The sequence below is a fragment of the Alosa sapidissima genome, chromosome 11, assembly GCF_018492685.1.
Source record: "Alosa sapidissima isolate fAloSap1 chromosome 11, fAloSap1.pri, whole genome shotgun sequence".
Classification (NCBI taxonomy): Eukaryota; Metazoa; Chordata; class Actinopteri; order Clupeiformes; family Clupeidae; genus Alosa; species Alosa sapidissima.
In genome coordinates, this window is record NC_055967.1 from 8,487,884 (window position 1) to 8,503,962 (window position 16,079).

The 16,079-nt window shown below is 39.6% G+C and overlaps 2 protein-coding genes across 4 annotated transcripts in view; one reads left to right on the forward strand and one right to left on the reverse strand.

The window, feature by feature from the left end:
• Positions 1-16,079, forward strand: part of LOC121723386 (growth arrest-specific protein 2) — a 57,983-nt gene that overhangs the window by 37,061 nt on the left and 4,843 nt on the right. The window lies entirely within an intron of this gene.
• Positions 599-12,253, reverse strand: LOC121723392 (small VCP interacting protein). Of its 3 annotated transcripts, XM_042109012.1 has the most exons (5): positions 12,227-12,253; positions 11,516-11,579; positions 8,368-8,418; positions 7,279-7,334; positions 3,090-3,177 (listed from the first exon to the last, which is right to left on the reverse strand). In XM_042109012.1, the coding sequence occupies exons 2-5, from the start codon at positions 11,576-11,578 to the stop codon at positions 3,096-3,098; spliced, it is 252 nt and encodes an 83-aa protein (XP_041964946.1). In that variant the 5' UTR covers position 11,579; positions 12,227-12,253; the 3' UTR covers positions 3,090-3,095. The 3 variants fall into 3 exon arrangements, with proteins under 3 accessions (XP_041964947.1, XP_041964946.1, XP_041964944.1); XM_042109013.1 differs by lacking the exons at positions 7,279-7,334; positions 12,227-12,253 and adding an exon at positions 599-1,933 and having other exon boundaries at positions 3,061-3,177; positions 11,516-12,223; XM_042109010.1 differs by having other exon boundaries at positions 11,516-12,228.

The window sequence follows — 16,079 nt, forward strand, 5'->3', positions numbered from 1 at the left end:
AAGCAGGAATATGACATTTGGTGTAAAATCTCTTGGGCTACACATGACAAGAGGGGCAGCCGTGGCCTACTGGTTAGCGCTTCGGACTTGTTGCCAGTTCAAACCCCGACCAGTAGGCACGGCTGAAGTGCCCTTGAGCAAGGCACCGACCCCCTCATTGCTCCCCGAGCACCGCCGTTGTTGCAGGCAGCTCACTGCGCCGGGATTAGTGTGTGTGCGCTTCACCTCACTGTGTGCCGAGTGTGTTTCACTAATTCACGGATTGGGATAAATGCAAAGAGACCAAATTTCCCTCACAGGATCAAAAGAGTATATATACTTATATATACACAAAACTAAAAACTGGGATCGTTCCTATTTATCATGCCATAATCGAGACAAAATTGAGTTAAACAAAATGCAAACAATCATACAAATAAGTGCAACAATCATTTGCCATGATGAATATCAGATTAACCCTGAAATTAAATTTCTCCTCAATCAGATACCAAACATTTGATGTAAAACCCAGCCAGGCCTGAACTATGAGCCCTGTCATCAGGTCTGACTGAAATTTGCATTCCAATTCAAGAGAAGAAAACAAAAAAAGAGTCCATGCCACGTTAAAATAGAAATTTAATTCTGCAAATGCAAATGGAGAAGCAAGGCAAACAGACAGGGTTCGAATAGAAATTAATTTCAAAGTTAAGAAGCATTCTTCAGTATTGACACCCATCTTTTACACGAGTTCCTGCTGTGTTTCAGAAGCACAGATAGTGTTAAGGTTAGTGATTAGAGAGGGGGCACCATCAGTGTTAATGCCCCCTCTCCTCCTTCAAATGTCCAAATGACATCGGACACACCTACAGCTACAAGCTGCACTTACTGGTCAAAGGTTTTTAATCCATTCTGAACCTAAGGTTAGGTCCATCCTGAAATACAGTAAGGCATTTGGACAGATGACCAAAATGCTGCCGTTTTGTGAAAGAAAAGCACACTGCCACACATGAGTAAATAGAAATATGCAGTATGAGGCATCTTCATTTCAACCTGTTAAACATGACTTCACTAGTCAAAAAGTGAATTGTATTAGTAAATGGTGAAAAGTGAACATAATGAATGTGTACAACAAACACTTCTCAATGGTGAAAACCTTTCATTTTATCCAATGCCTTCTATTAAATAACATCAAACTATGATGTAAACAAACAAACATGCCCTACCTTTCAAACTCGAGACAAAATAACTTACATTGCACTGAGGAATAATTGACATGAAACATGAAAGACAATCAATAAATCTCAGCAAAACTGGTCTGACACCAACCAACAATGATCCTCCAACAATCTTGGGCTTGTCATAAAAGTGTTTTCTTACATATCTGTGGTATAGGTGACTTCCAATCATGCTAAATCACTCGAAAGAGCCATGGACTCCCAGGAAATACATATCTATATAAATTATCACACAAGCACAAAAGCATTCAAACCAATGTGATGTGACAGAAGCACCATTGCACAACCTTTCAAGGAGATTGTTTGAGCATGTGTTTGTGTGTGTGAGAGAGCTGCATTGCGATAAACAGTAGTTATGTGTAGCAATGTTTCTTCACCTGGCAGAGCTTTTTGCAACCTGCTACTCACTGTTAGCAGTCAGTTGCTCTAGCACCTCATTGGCTGGTACACCTTGGCAATAGACAGGGTCTGCCCACTAATGCACTTCAGCCAATCAAGAGGCTATGGCGAGTAATCACACTTCCAGCTTGGCTAGTTTTAGATGCTCTAGATACAACTGCTCTGACTAGCTTATGTATGAAAATTTTAACCAAAAACAAACAACAAAGGAAAAAAAAAAAAAACACCCTCAAGTTGACTGCCACACTGTTTGTATTGGCCGATGCGATGTCCAATGTCCTTAAACCACAAGAGGTGTCTTCAGATCAGCCCATCTGCCACTAAAAAACAGTGTCAAGTTAGTATTATTTTCTATGGAAGCCCGTTTGCGCCACATAAAAAAAAATTCTGATCTATTATATCTCATTATTGTGAGATACTATGTCATTATTCTGACATAGTATCTCGTTATTGTGAGATAGTATCTCGTTATTGTGAGAGATAGTATCTCGTTATTCTGAGATACCTATCTCGTTATTCTGACATATTTCACTATGATTAAATAGGAAATGCTTTGTCCCTTATATTTCCGTGGTCATTCAAGATGGATTCGATCATTGAAAACTATTTTCAACGTGGTTTTACAAACACTGAGATACAAACGCTTTTACATGAAGAGCATAATATTGAAATAAGCCTCCGCACTTTACAGAGAACCTTGCAAAGAAAGCACCTCTGGCGTCGGCGCAATAAAACTGATGTTGCTGAAGTTGCAGAGTTCATCAATCAGCAACTCCAGACTTTGGGTCAATTGCATGGCTATAGATGGATGCACCAGAAGTGCTGGATGGCTGGCATACTGTAATTACGGGCCGAGAAACTGTCTGTCTGTTGTCAAGACTAATGGATGGTGGTGGCGTAGATTTGTGAGCAAGACACCGCTTGAGACGCCGTGTGTATGTCAGTCGTGGGCCGAATTATGTGTGGCATATAGACGAATACGATAAACTGAAGCCGTACGGCGTCTGCATCAGTGGCTGCATAGATGGCTTCTCGCAAAAGATAATATGGCTTGAAGCATACAAAGCATACTATCTCATAATAATGAGATACTATGTCAGAATAACGAGATAGTATCTCGTAAGATACTATGTCAGAATAACAAGATAGTATCTCACAATAATGAGATATCATAGATCAGATTTTTTTTTTATGTGGCGAAACGGGCTTCCAAAATTTTCAAAAGATATTATCTTAAAATAATATAACATCATGAATCAACTCTACAAACAATCTATAACTACAGTACTATGACTACAATAAGTGCTCATTTGTTGATTGTTGATTGGTGAGTTTATGATTTATATTTAGTGTGCTTCCAGGTGAGGTAGAGAAACAAACAGCTTAATAAATGAGTTGGACGATGACGATAATGATGGTTAGGAACAGGAGGAAGACGAATGCTTACCTTGAGCCCCCCTCCCCCTGACGGAGACGTGCCCATCACGGTCTGCTTCTCCATCTCTTCTTGTTTCCTCTTTTTCCTCTCAAGTGCTTCCGGGTTCTTGACTCCTCGGTTGGAGGTCTGCGGAACCATAAGATGCGTTGTAACTAAAATTAAGAGGGTGTATAAGGTATCTGAATATGGTCACTATAATCCTTGACCATGACAAATACAGGGGTGGACGTCACCTATTATTTTCCATCACATTTGGTTCAGGAGATAAAAGGTGCATCTCAAAAAACTTCCCCGTAATTTATTTCAAAAACTAAAATTTCAATTCAGTTCAGTTCACTAGATTCAATATGCATAAAATGAAATACTTCAAGCCTTTTTTTAGTTTTAATCTTGATTATTCTAATATTCATGATGACTGGTTACTGCTAATGGAAATCAAAAAATCTAGAATCTCAAATATTAGAATAAAAAAATTATTATACAGAACTGTCGACCTGAGATGAGCTCTACAAAACACTAGCAAAATGCATTATTCAGTTATGACGGAGAATAAAATTGTCATCATGGCAGTGACAATGCTTTTGCAATGGCTTCATTTTTGGAAACATTTGGGACCCCAAAGTGTAAAATTGCAGCACTTTGTTTTAGAAGGCCTTCTGTACGTTTATTTATCCAATCTTCAGTTGTACCAAAATGTGTGCTGTCACAGAAAATCCTGCCCTCTCTGCATGAAGGTTGGCATTTTTAGGAAAAAGGTGGAAGCTCAAATCGCTGTTACATCGACTTGAAGCCAAACAAAATGGCACACAGCAGTGCTCCTTAGAGCCGCCCAGTTTTAAGAAACTTTAAGAAAGAAGTTTGTCACTACGCTAGTGCACAAAGCCTATTGTGATAATTTCTTCTTTCTTCGGCATCACAATTGTAACATATCATAATCACAGAATGTCCTAGTGTGGTCTAGTTTTCTACCCACAGTGACACTGTTAATATGATGTGTTAAACTGGTGTACTTCTAAAATTAAACATCAATTTGAGGATGAAAATTACTGAAAGATGTGTTTTATGCCAACAAATGGTATTTTAGCACCTAAGTCTAGTCATTAATAACAACATACAGTTATTCAACATAAACCTTATTCTGAGGTACACAGACATTTATGCGGAAAATGTCAAGTGCACAAGCGTACAGGTGAAAAAATTATTATTATTATCAGCGTAGGTGAAATTATTTTCACCTGATTGTGAAAATAGATTTTCATAATAGTCCAGACGAAAATTAAGTTTATTGATACTTGTATGGGCATCAATTCCAATAGTCCAACAAACGATCGCTATGGAGTATTAGTGAATCTTGGCAACATCAGAAACTTAAAACTAGACTCCATGAGGAGACTAAAAAACAGGTTACAAAACAATAACAAGCGAGTGCATGGGAACTCCGATCTCCTGCTGGACTAAAGGTCTCTGTTGCAGCTCTGAGTGTGGGCTCTTGCACAACCTCAGAGGCATCACATGCAGAACACACCTTTGGGCTAAGCTAATCACTACACTGATGTGCAACACATGTACAGTAGCAAGGTACTTTATAAAAACCTAACAAGACATGTCAGCTCCTGGCTCTCGATCCATGCCAATATTGCTGACTTTGCTCATAAAGATTCATGATTAAATCAAATGTCACAGTTCTGAGTAAGAACGAAGACACTGTCACTGGATAACCATACACAAGATTAATTTAGCTTAATACCCTCCACCAGTAGGGGGAAGAGGGTATTGTAATTGGGTCTGACTGTCTGTCCGTGTGTGTCCAGTCAATAAAAAAATGAGAAAGTACATCTTCAAATTTTCATACAAGGTAGATCAGATCAAGGTCACTAAATCTTAGTCGTAGTCCATGATTATCTGGATTTTTTCATACTAACTGAGCAGCATACTACAATAGTTGAACAATTGTGAATAACTTCACACTCTCCAACAAAACAATATAGCATACAAACACACAAGGAGTCAAGAAGTAAAATAAAAAGTTCAGTGGCAATAGGATGCATATAGGACATGAATGATGCCTTATTTGGTAACACAGTATCGACATAAGAGTGACATGAGACTGTCATGAACACATGACACATGAACCCTAACCCTAACCCTTACCCTAATTTGTTATGACAAAAAACGAATGCCACTTAATAACAGAAGTGTTATGTCATAAACATTTATGACTTGTTTATGACTCGTTCATGACAGTGTCATGTCACTCTTATGTTGATACTGTCAAGTAAAGTGTAACCCCTTATTTCTAAATCACTTCACAGAGACTGTGTGTACTCCAAATCAATAAGTAAATGAATAATCCAACCAAGCACCCAGCCAGCCAATCAAGCAATGGCCGTCAGCCTATCACGTATCACAGCTTTCAGTCACTGCACACCACAGCTCTGGGATTCTTTGCCAAAGGCCCTCAGCCCTCAGTCTCATCAACTCAGATGAATTATTCAGACAGCATATTGAACTCTGTACGCTGTGTACGCCATCTCATCGCCCATTCCTCTCTCCTCTATCTCAATCCTAATATGGGGCTTCAGTCCTTGTGCTTGTTTTTTCTACTTTGTTCCTTCATGTTTCTGTGTGTTATTGTTCACTGTGATGCACTTTGGTTACCTTAATAATCTGACCTTGCGATGCAATGCTCAGATTCTGAGTTTGATTTATGTGTTTATTTTTTTTATGTGTACCCTTAATCCCTTTCTCCTGAAGTATCCTTGAAAGGTTCACTCAAAATACAATGTACTGCTATTGTAAACAGCTCTCCAAACAAATCTGAAGCAAGTCACCTTCTCTGCCTGTCCAAACATAAACTAACTCTACACTTGCTAAGGAAGCATCAGCTTTGAACCGTAGCATCTCACCACCTATCCAATACAGAAGATTACCTCAAATGAAAACATGTGGCTCAGCAACTATTTGAGTTATAAACACATGGGCACTTTGTGTTTTATAGTGTCTGCCATCTGGCTTTGGCGGTCCTATGTAAGTAGTGTCAAACCACGTCCTCATCAGCTGACATCAGATACTCAAACATACACACTGGAGGTCATTGGTGGTATGGGGCTTAAAAGTCTTAACAACACTGGATGCAACAGTGGGCAATCTTTCAGGAAGTCTTCAGTCCAGGACCATTAAGGTTTTAAGTGCATGGAATGAAGCATGGCCTAATTATCTCAAGGCAAAACTCTGACTGTCTCTATTATGCCTTATGAAGATATTCTTCTCTTATGTTTCTCACATGTACAAAAAGCCTTATTATTTTACCCTCTCTGTGTCAAGCACACAGAGAGAGAGAGAGAGAGAATGAATGAGAGATAGAGTGAAAGAGAGAGAGAGAGAGAGAGAGAGAGAGATTTTTCAGCTGCATATCTCGTGCTTCAAAGGCATGCTGGGTATGCAGTGCTCATGTGCAAAGCAGAGCGGCATCTTAATACCATGTAGCCAGCAAACACACACACAAACACACACACACACACACACACACACACACACACACACAAAGCCTTTACAGTGTACAGATGTAATACAGAGAGCAACTTTGTTTCATGTGGATCAAACCCAGGTCGCCCACTGATGCAGCCATTATGTTGAGCCACAGGGTGTTCACAGCAGCAGGGATGTGGAGAGCAACTAAAGCTCACATGGCCATTAACCGAGATCACCCTCAAACTCCATTAGGCTGTCAAGGCAGTGGGGGCATGAGTATGTGTGGTGAATATGGACATGGCTGGGAACATGGCTCAGAGCATTCAGTGAAGCAGGGACACTGTGTGGTGTCTGTGCGAACATGAGGCCTTACACCAACTGACTCCTGGGCACAGGAAGCTACAACCTCAGCGAAGAGGAAGTAAGCAGAGGAACTGGTGAATGTGAAATAATTCACAAGCAGTGAAAAGGACGTGGCTGACGTCCCACTGTGATCAACAGCGCAGTCTCAGGGACACATCACAATGACTGGATGGAGCATCACAACCATAATAGATTTGACAATGACTCCTGATGCCACACTCCACACCTCCACCTGTGGAAGCGCAAGAAGAATGGGCCCCATTTGTGACCGCTTTATGTGCACAACCCAGCCTGTAGGGGGTGCTGTGAGGTGTAGGGAGAAGAAAGGATCAGCCAGGTCAGAGAGGTTGCCCGGTTGGGGGAGAAATGGCCGCGTCCATCCAAACTACTTACGCGGCAGTGTGGGCGGCTCGGTGGCGCGCTCGGCGAAGTCGCTGTAGGAAGTATCTCTGTGGCACAGAGGTGATAAAAGAAGCTGCCAGAATTGTACAGAGGCTCCGAGAGGCTCGGGGCTTAGATGTCTTTATTCATAAGACAGAAGAGACTGAGGCAAGGCAGAGAAAGGGAGACAAAAATTTGAGTTGCCTCGGAAGTAGAAAACAAGCACAGCAGTAGAAGAGAAGGGCAGGCTGGGGGGCTGCGGTTGTGACTGATTTTTGGAGTGGGGAATCTGGGGGTTATTCAGCACGCGCAAGTGGCATGTCCAAGGTAGCTGACAGGGTCACATCAGGCCAGAAGTAGCAGAAGTCAGAGAGCAGAGAGCCATTCAGACATAGAGCTTAAACCCCAGACAAGGTCAGGGGCCTTAAAGTCATTCACTGTGAAACATGTGAAGATCGAGCCCATTCTCAGGTGCAATGCCTTTTTCTTATCTAAAACAGACATACAATCTACAACCAGTTCCTTAAAGACACTGTAAACAAAAATATGAGATTTGTTTTGGAAACACATTGTATGGGTTAGAAAATGAATAAAATAACTGAAAAGACTGAACTGTGTAGTACTGAAATGTGGAGTTTGAACATTAAATAGTACATTGTCAGAGAGAGAGAGAGAGAGAGAGAGAGAGAGAGATGTTTTGGTAGACTTACAGGAGCACCTGTAGAAGACTGTGAGAAGTTTGTGAGTGTATATATATTCCTAAAGACAGAGCAACAAATAAGACAAACCAAGGAATAAGAATAATAGATCGTTTTGACCCCATTTAAATTATTTCCTGCTTTTAAGTAAATCATACCATACACCACTACATTTGTGAGATAAATGACAACTTTTACAGAAAAAAGCAGTACAACTGCCCCTGGGTTAGATGACTATTGGACTGAGAATCAATCACACGCCTTGCTTGGTGAGACACACAGAGAAAGTGAGAGCTAGCCTAGCGTTAGCAGAGCAACATCGGCCTGTGAGGGACAGCACCAGCTGGCAGACTGCTGACGGGAGAGCTAGCGATGGCCACATGTGATGCTGGCGTCCACGTACCTCTTTCTGTCTTTTCTCCGCCGCTTCTGCTAGCTGACGTCTTCTAGTTTCCTGTGAAATAAACACACACACAAAACAAATGGTAAACAACCACCAAATAAACCACCAATTACTAGGCTATGGCTTTGTACAGCAACAGCATGTCATAAATATATCACCCATTGACAGGTAAAGCAATCAAGTGAAAGCAAATGTTTATCTATATAAGCTTATCTAAGGGATCATCAGCTCAGGAGAAAGCACTTTCAGCTAAATATTAAGCCAACATGGATAGTCGAATACACCCTGTTTGTGGTACAATAACTGACTCTGTGCTCTGCTTGCCGATGACTAAAGATTATAGATTACCCTTATGAAAAAGAACTATAGTAATCTTGTAGTATTTTGGAATAAAATATTATAGTAATCTCATAGGAATACTATAGGCATACATATAGAGATTACTATAATAAAATGCTCGGACATACTATAGAAGTACTACTAAGACTACCATAGATAGAAACACTATAGGGTCATTCCGTGTGAAATCACCCAATTTCAGCGCAATTTGGCAGGTGACCCTCTCCGAAAAAATCTGAAAAAAATCACAGGTGTTTGTAGACCAAATCCATGCATAGATCTTAAATACTATATATGTATAACTAATCGTTGCAAAACTACAGCCCTTTGAAACTTTTAAGTAATTTTAAGCATTGTGGTGAACAATCCTTTTTGTTCAACTTCCAGCATCATTGGCTCTTTTGGTATTTCACACACATTAGTGAAACTATGTGAATAGAAGTACATTTTCCTGTTGAATTAAAAAATCGAATCGGATCAGACGTATCTTGTGTACTTTCCCCTCTGGAAAGCTCTGAAAATGGCTATAAATTCATAATGCGAAAAGACATCATCACCTTTGAGGGCTTCTCATTCAAAAATTATGTGACACAAATTCATCAGATTTTTTTCCTACTCATGTATGTATTATAAGGTCCTGTCCATGCATTAACTTTTGTTGTTATAATTTTAATATTTTCAGAGCATTTTTTTTAAAATTGGGCTTGATTTTCAAAAAGCCTGTTTTCATCTTCTCATTTCACCACGTGGACAGTTAACAGGATTTTTTTTTTACATTTTACCATATATCATTCTGTATGTGAGTATCATCTGCCCAAAAGTTGGGCTTGTTGCTGAGTTTCTTCATTGAGATAAGATTTTTTAAAAATATTGTCTATAAATCCACTGAATTTGTATTGGATCTGCAGTACCACTTTGCACCACATGTGGTGCTCTTTTAATACAATGGAAGTCAATGGAAGAGTAAGAGAGTCACTTGTTTGCTGCACATATCCAATCTAAACACACAGTTTATGGTTCATAGTTGAATTGGTCCAAATAATTATTGCAACATGAACAACATACTACTCATACATAAATCTTATTTAGAGAAAATAAACTGATCAAGTAAATTATACACACATAAGACTGACTGGTCATCATACATGCAGCAAGAGGATTTAGCATAATTACCATCTTTGTAATGAGTTTTCTACACCAGCTTCAACCTATCAGTGCCTATGTGAGCACTTTAATAATTTCTAGCCAGCTGGTTAGGCAAAGTCTATATCCATCGTCATATGCTTGGGATGCAGTCCTCTGTGATACATAGACAAAGAGCATCAAGATGGAGATCAGTGCTTTGTCTCCATGTGATCTGGGAAAGAAGTTGGAACATATTCAAGAAACAATGGGTTTCTAAAATTCATTTGTAGGCATTTGTAAAAAGATGATAAATCTTTTTAGTATTGATTTTTCTGCATCTGACAATGCACTGAATTTTAGAAACCCCTTTTTACTTGAACCATATGAACCATAAACTGTGTGTTTAGATTGGATATGTGCAGCAAACAAGTGACTCTTCCATTGACTTCCATTGTATTAAAAGAGCACCACATGTGGTGCAAAGTGGTACTGCAGATAAAGTACAAATTCAGTGGATTTATAGACAATATTTGTAAAAAATCTTATCTCAATGAAGAAACTCAGCAACAAGCCCAAATTTTGGGCAGATGATCCTCACATACAGAATGATATATGGTAAAAGTTTAAAAAATCCTGTTAACTGTCCACATGGTGAAATGAGAAGATGAAAACGGGCTTTTTGAAAATCAAGCCCAATTTAATAAAAATGCTCTTACAATATGATAATGTTAACAACCAAAGTTAATGCATGGACATGACCTTAATCCATACATGAGTGGGAAAAAAATCTGATTAAATTGTGTTACATACTTTTTGAATGACAAGCCCTCAAAGGTGGTGATGTTTTTTCACATAATGAATGTATAGCCATTTTCAGAGCTTTGCAGAGGGGGAATTACACAAGATACACCTGATTTGATTGGATTGTTTAATTCAACAGGAACATGTACTTCTATTCACATAGTTTCACTAATGTGTGTGAAATACCAAGAGCCAATAATGTTGGAAGTTGAACAAAAAGGATTGTTCACCACGATGCTTAAAATGACTTGAAACTTCAAAGGGCTGTAGTTTTGGAACCATTAGTGATACAGATATACTATTTAAGATTTATGCATAGGTTTGGTCTACAAACACCTGTGATTTTTTTCAGATTTCTTGGGAGAGGGTGACCTGCCAGCCACTGGGTAATTTGACACGGAATGACCCTAAGGATATTATAGAGGTATTACAGAACATCACAGAAGTATTACACTACCATAGAATTCTTATAGTATTACTATAGATCTTTTTCGTAAGGATAGAAATAGCATCTCCATTGGACTACTCTGATCTCTGTTAAATATGTTAAATCTTCCTACAGAACAAGCAGCACTCATGTACAAAGCCAAATCTTTCCACATCAAATAACTTTTATAGGTCGTCGTCTTGCATTGGCAAACCAGACGTGGTGTAATTCAAGTCATGGTGCTTGAAAGAAAAAGGGTTGTCATGTAAACAATAAAGCTTCACAACGCTCTAAGCTTAACGAACCGGTGTATTAAAAGGTAAGAAATCTCATCATGTAATGCTGGTCTCGACTAACTTTATTCTGATTTAATAGAGATTAACAATTCGGTATGTTTTAAGACTGCTAGGATGCTCTACCGTAACATTAAGATGCCGAAAGGCTTGCAGAACTTACTGGATCTGGCGTATCCACCACGTCCTCTGCAGCTCCACCCAGACAAGGAAGGCACATTCCCATACTTGGTTATTCCGAAGATGTAGTGGATATTTCAATGACAACACAAATGGTCGTTTTAAAATCAATTATAATCAAAGAAACTAAATAGACAACCAGCTATGTAATTAGTTTGACAGCGTCAAACTACTGAATAGCTAGCTAGGCTACTGCAAAAGCCACGGGGAAACACCACCGCTATGTTGACTAATTGCTCAATAAAAACGAAAAGCCAGTTCGCACTGACAACTTTCGATGTTTAAATCCATGGACAGCAACACTTATATTTAACGCTACTTTAGGGTGTTTAGGCTCACGCTGATTAACGCCAGTTAGCGACAACGTAGCCTTGCTATTTTTCAAGACCTCACGTTAACGTTACACCTCTCAACAAGCCAGCTAGCCAGTCAGCCAGCCAGCCACCCAGCTGGAAAGCTCTAGCAGCTAGCTTCTAGTTAAACAAATGCAAGCAGCTAACGTGTACCTACTTAAGCCTACATAATCACGGGCCCAAACCTCTTATTTACACGTCGCGGCATCTGTGAATATTAAACAGAAAATTTCTGGCGAAGATAAAAGTTGTCTTGGTCAGAAAGCCGCAAATTAATCTAGCTTTGCTACCTGATGGAGAAGTGCAAACTCCCTACTACAACGCCTATGTTATTTATTTACCGTTAGGCGTCCCCTTCCACTATCTAGCCTCGACAGTGCCGCCTGTTGGTAGGGAGTAAATAGAATCATACCATAAATAAATCCATTTCAGAAGAATCATTCAAGACATTAAAATAGTGACAATTAAATATGATGACAGAAAAGCTCGTATCATTATCAGTGCATATTAGTTGCACTTAAACTTAACATATATTTTGTTGGGTGGTTGACACTATTTATAGGGGTCCAAGCAGAACAGCTGCAGGAACCCTATTGTTTTTGTGCTGATTATAGGTTTATAGGTTATCTTATTTTTCTCCGCCAAAAGTGATTGTGCAGCAAAAACCCTAAGACCCAGGAATGTGAAACTCCCCCGTTGGCTCAAACCCCCAAACCTGAGGTACTGCGCCTATAGGTGGTGCTATGATAATTAATGTTTTACATCAGTGAAGCCTAGACTCAAACTTATTGCATCGTTGTAATATTTGCATTCATCTGCTTCTTTGAGTCATTGAATATTACAAGGAAGTGGCCGCTGATGATTAAGTGGCCAACATCAGTTCATGCAAACTTAAAGGCCCCAACATAAAAAAAAGTTTATACACAGCACAACAAAATGTCAGAAAAGTAAACAATTATTGAAATTTTGACAGTCAGCATACATGAATTGTGATATACTCTCACAGTCATTCACCTGCAGCCCAGGAGACCCAGGTTCAAAACCCGCCTGAGACATAATGTGTCTTGTCTCTAACTTGGCCAGGTAGTCAAACATTGTTATGCAATTGTTCATTAACAAGGAGAAGGAAACAATTCCATATCCAGGCACTCGTAGGATTGTAAATGTAAAAACAATTAAACCTCTCTGGTCCCTTGACATTTGTCTTCCAAGAGTGTATCCACTTCTCATCCTTTCAGATGCACTTTGTGGCATCTTCTTCCCCTCGTCACCTGTCTGGCCAATCAGTTAAATGATGTATACCTGTATATTGTGGTTGTCCTAAGCTTCATGTTTTTTTTTTTTTTCAGGCGCATCCTCATATCTACTATCTCAGACTGCACACTTGGTAAGTCAAGTGAAAGTGACAAGAAGGTTCAAACCTAACCTGATGCATACTTTCATTTTTAAACTGTTCAAATTCTCAAAGTTTCTATGATGGACCTCAGGGACCATGTCTAAGATGCATTGAATTGTGCAGAAATACCTATTTTGATCATCTATACCCATGATATTTTTTATAAATCTCCAGCCCATGCACACGGTATTCTGGGAGATGTAGTATAGGCCACATGAGTTTATTTTACATTTGTTTTACCCATATTTTTTATTTCTTATATTTGTTTTACCTATTTTTGTTTGTTTTACTTAGTTTTAAATATTTATATTTATTGGAGAGGGAGGTGTGCTTTGCTTTGTTTAATCAACCGGGACCTGCTGGAAATCCAGGGTAACAGTTCTTGCGAGAGCACAATATGAATTTGCTCAGCGAGTCACTCAGGCAATCACTAATGCATGTAATGCAGGCAATTATTACCCATGCCCTTGGAGCTGAGCTGCACCAAGGCGAGCCAGAGGCGAGCTAAACAGATGACAACAGCACTGCAACGTCGAAGTCCGGAATCAGTCAGGTGCGTTCATGGGCACGGGAAAAACCCTTTTCCCAGTGAAAACATCATCATTCACGTCACTTCATGTGGGAATAATCTGATTTAATGGCGGGCAACTGGGGCTACGGGAACGGGAACATAAGAGGCGGCCACTGGGGCTAGATTTTGCTAACCGTGCGTTCATGGGCGTCGGAAAAACCTTTTCCCAGTAAAAAACGTATGTTCTTGGAATCAGAGATGGGAAACTGGGGCTAGATTTTGCTACACGAGTTGCCCAGTTAGGGGCTCATCTTCACTTTTGTCGTCACATTGTAGTTCGTTTGTAGTCCATGTGGCCTTTCATTTCCAACAGTTCGTATAGATGTATATAGATACTCTTGATTCCATGAGGGAAATTTGGTCTCTGCATTTATCCTATCCGTAAATTAGTGAAACACACAGTGAGGTGAAGCACACACTAACCCGGAGCACTGAGCTGCCTGCTACAGCAGGATCAGTGAGGGGTTAGGTGTCTTGCTCAAGGGCTCTTGGATGTGGGCATGGGAGAGCAATGCTTAACCACTTCCCCCGCCCACATTTTTCCTACATGGTTGGAGATCGAACTGGCAACCCTCTGGTTTCAAGCCCAAAGCCCTAATGCAGGTGCCATGAACGGACCATAACAGAGTTGGCGAGTTGAGGGCTTGTCGTCACGTTGTAGTTTGTTTGTAGTCCATGTGGCCTTTCATGTCCAACAGTTTTAATGTGAACTTGGGAATGTGCCGTTTTTGTTACTTGAAAGCTGCATATCCTTCTTTCACAAGTGTCTTACACCATATTCTTAAGCAAATATGGTTGTTTATTTAAGATTAGTGAGCATATGTTTTAACCTTTGTTGTGGCATCCATGTTCACACATTGCGACAAAGCACATGAACACTCGCAGTGGGAAAAACAACGTAATCACAGGGCAGGCCCTGATATTCCCAGGTGCCATGAACGCACCAATAGCCAAACCCTAAATCTTTCTTGATTTGGGTCTGGATTGCAGGCTATGACAATGTAGGAATGACAATAAAGCTTCCTTGAATCCTTGAATGAGCATTTTGTGACCTCTGTGATCTTCTATCGACATGTATCATCCCTCACACACACATACACACATGACTTACACAATTTTAACGAAATTTTAAAATATGATGTTAAAATACGGTTTTAAATATGATGTGTTTAAAAACACTTTTATAAGATCTTGACATAGATGACAGTGCTCTTGTTTACAGAACGCTATGTCTTGGTTACACATTCTGAGTTTTTGCTCTCAGATTCTGGGTTTTGATTCTCTATACATTAGTCATTAAATTGACACCATATGAAGCACATGGACTTTACAGAAACAGGGTCATGGCTCCACAGCATTTTCATCTTGAGAAAAATAACAAATTAATATTAACACTGAATAACATACATTATCACTGAATTAGCCTAAAGCTTTTTTTCTATTAATTCTTAAATTCTGAAAGTACAGTTCATTATTTCACTTCATATTACTTACTGATAACATGTATCATGTATGCGCCAGAACTGAGTCTTGGTTCCCTTGATGGTGGTGTAACCTTTACCTTCAAAACTAATCTCCATTTGCTGCCGCCCTCTTGAAAGATTGCTGTTCCTTGAGTCCATTTTTTTCAGCAAAGTAGCATCACAACTTGATTTTGATAAAAATAGTATTCTCATGCACATTTCGGTCAAAAGGCACGGAGAACATGACAGCAAGGCGGCAAGCTACAGACATATTTTTGACAATGTCATAGGTGTCTCCTTGAATTTCCCCTGGGGATCAATAAAGTATCTATCTATCTATCTATCTATCTAGGTGAACACTCCATATGGTCCCTCTCCTTTTGTAGGGTACTTGCCGAATCCACAAATCACTTGTTTGTCTGTCTTCACACCAATCACACAGAACACAATGGGGAGATGCTTCATTGGATGACCTTTAACTTTTGTGATTTAATACTTCATACAGATCATAAAACTTGACTCACTGTGGATTTGTGAAGGAGGCATCCATATAATAAACGTCAATAAGCGCTTTTCGGTCAGTCAATTCTATGTCATGGTGTCTATAAGCGCTGAGGATTATTCTCCCTATAGGGGTCTGTTTATTTCAAATGAGTAGCCCTCCATATGATTTCCCACAGGTAGCCGTCATTCCCGAAAAGTTTGCCTTAAAGCAATATATTATTTGTCTCCACAATTACCGTCCCATCGCAGAAAGACAATAG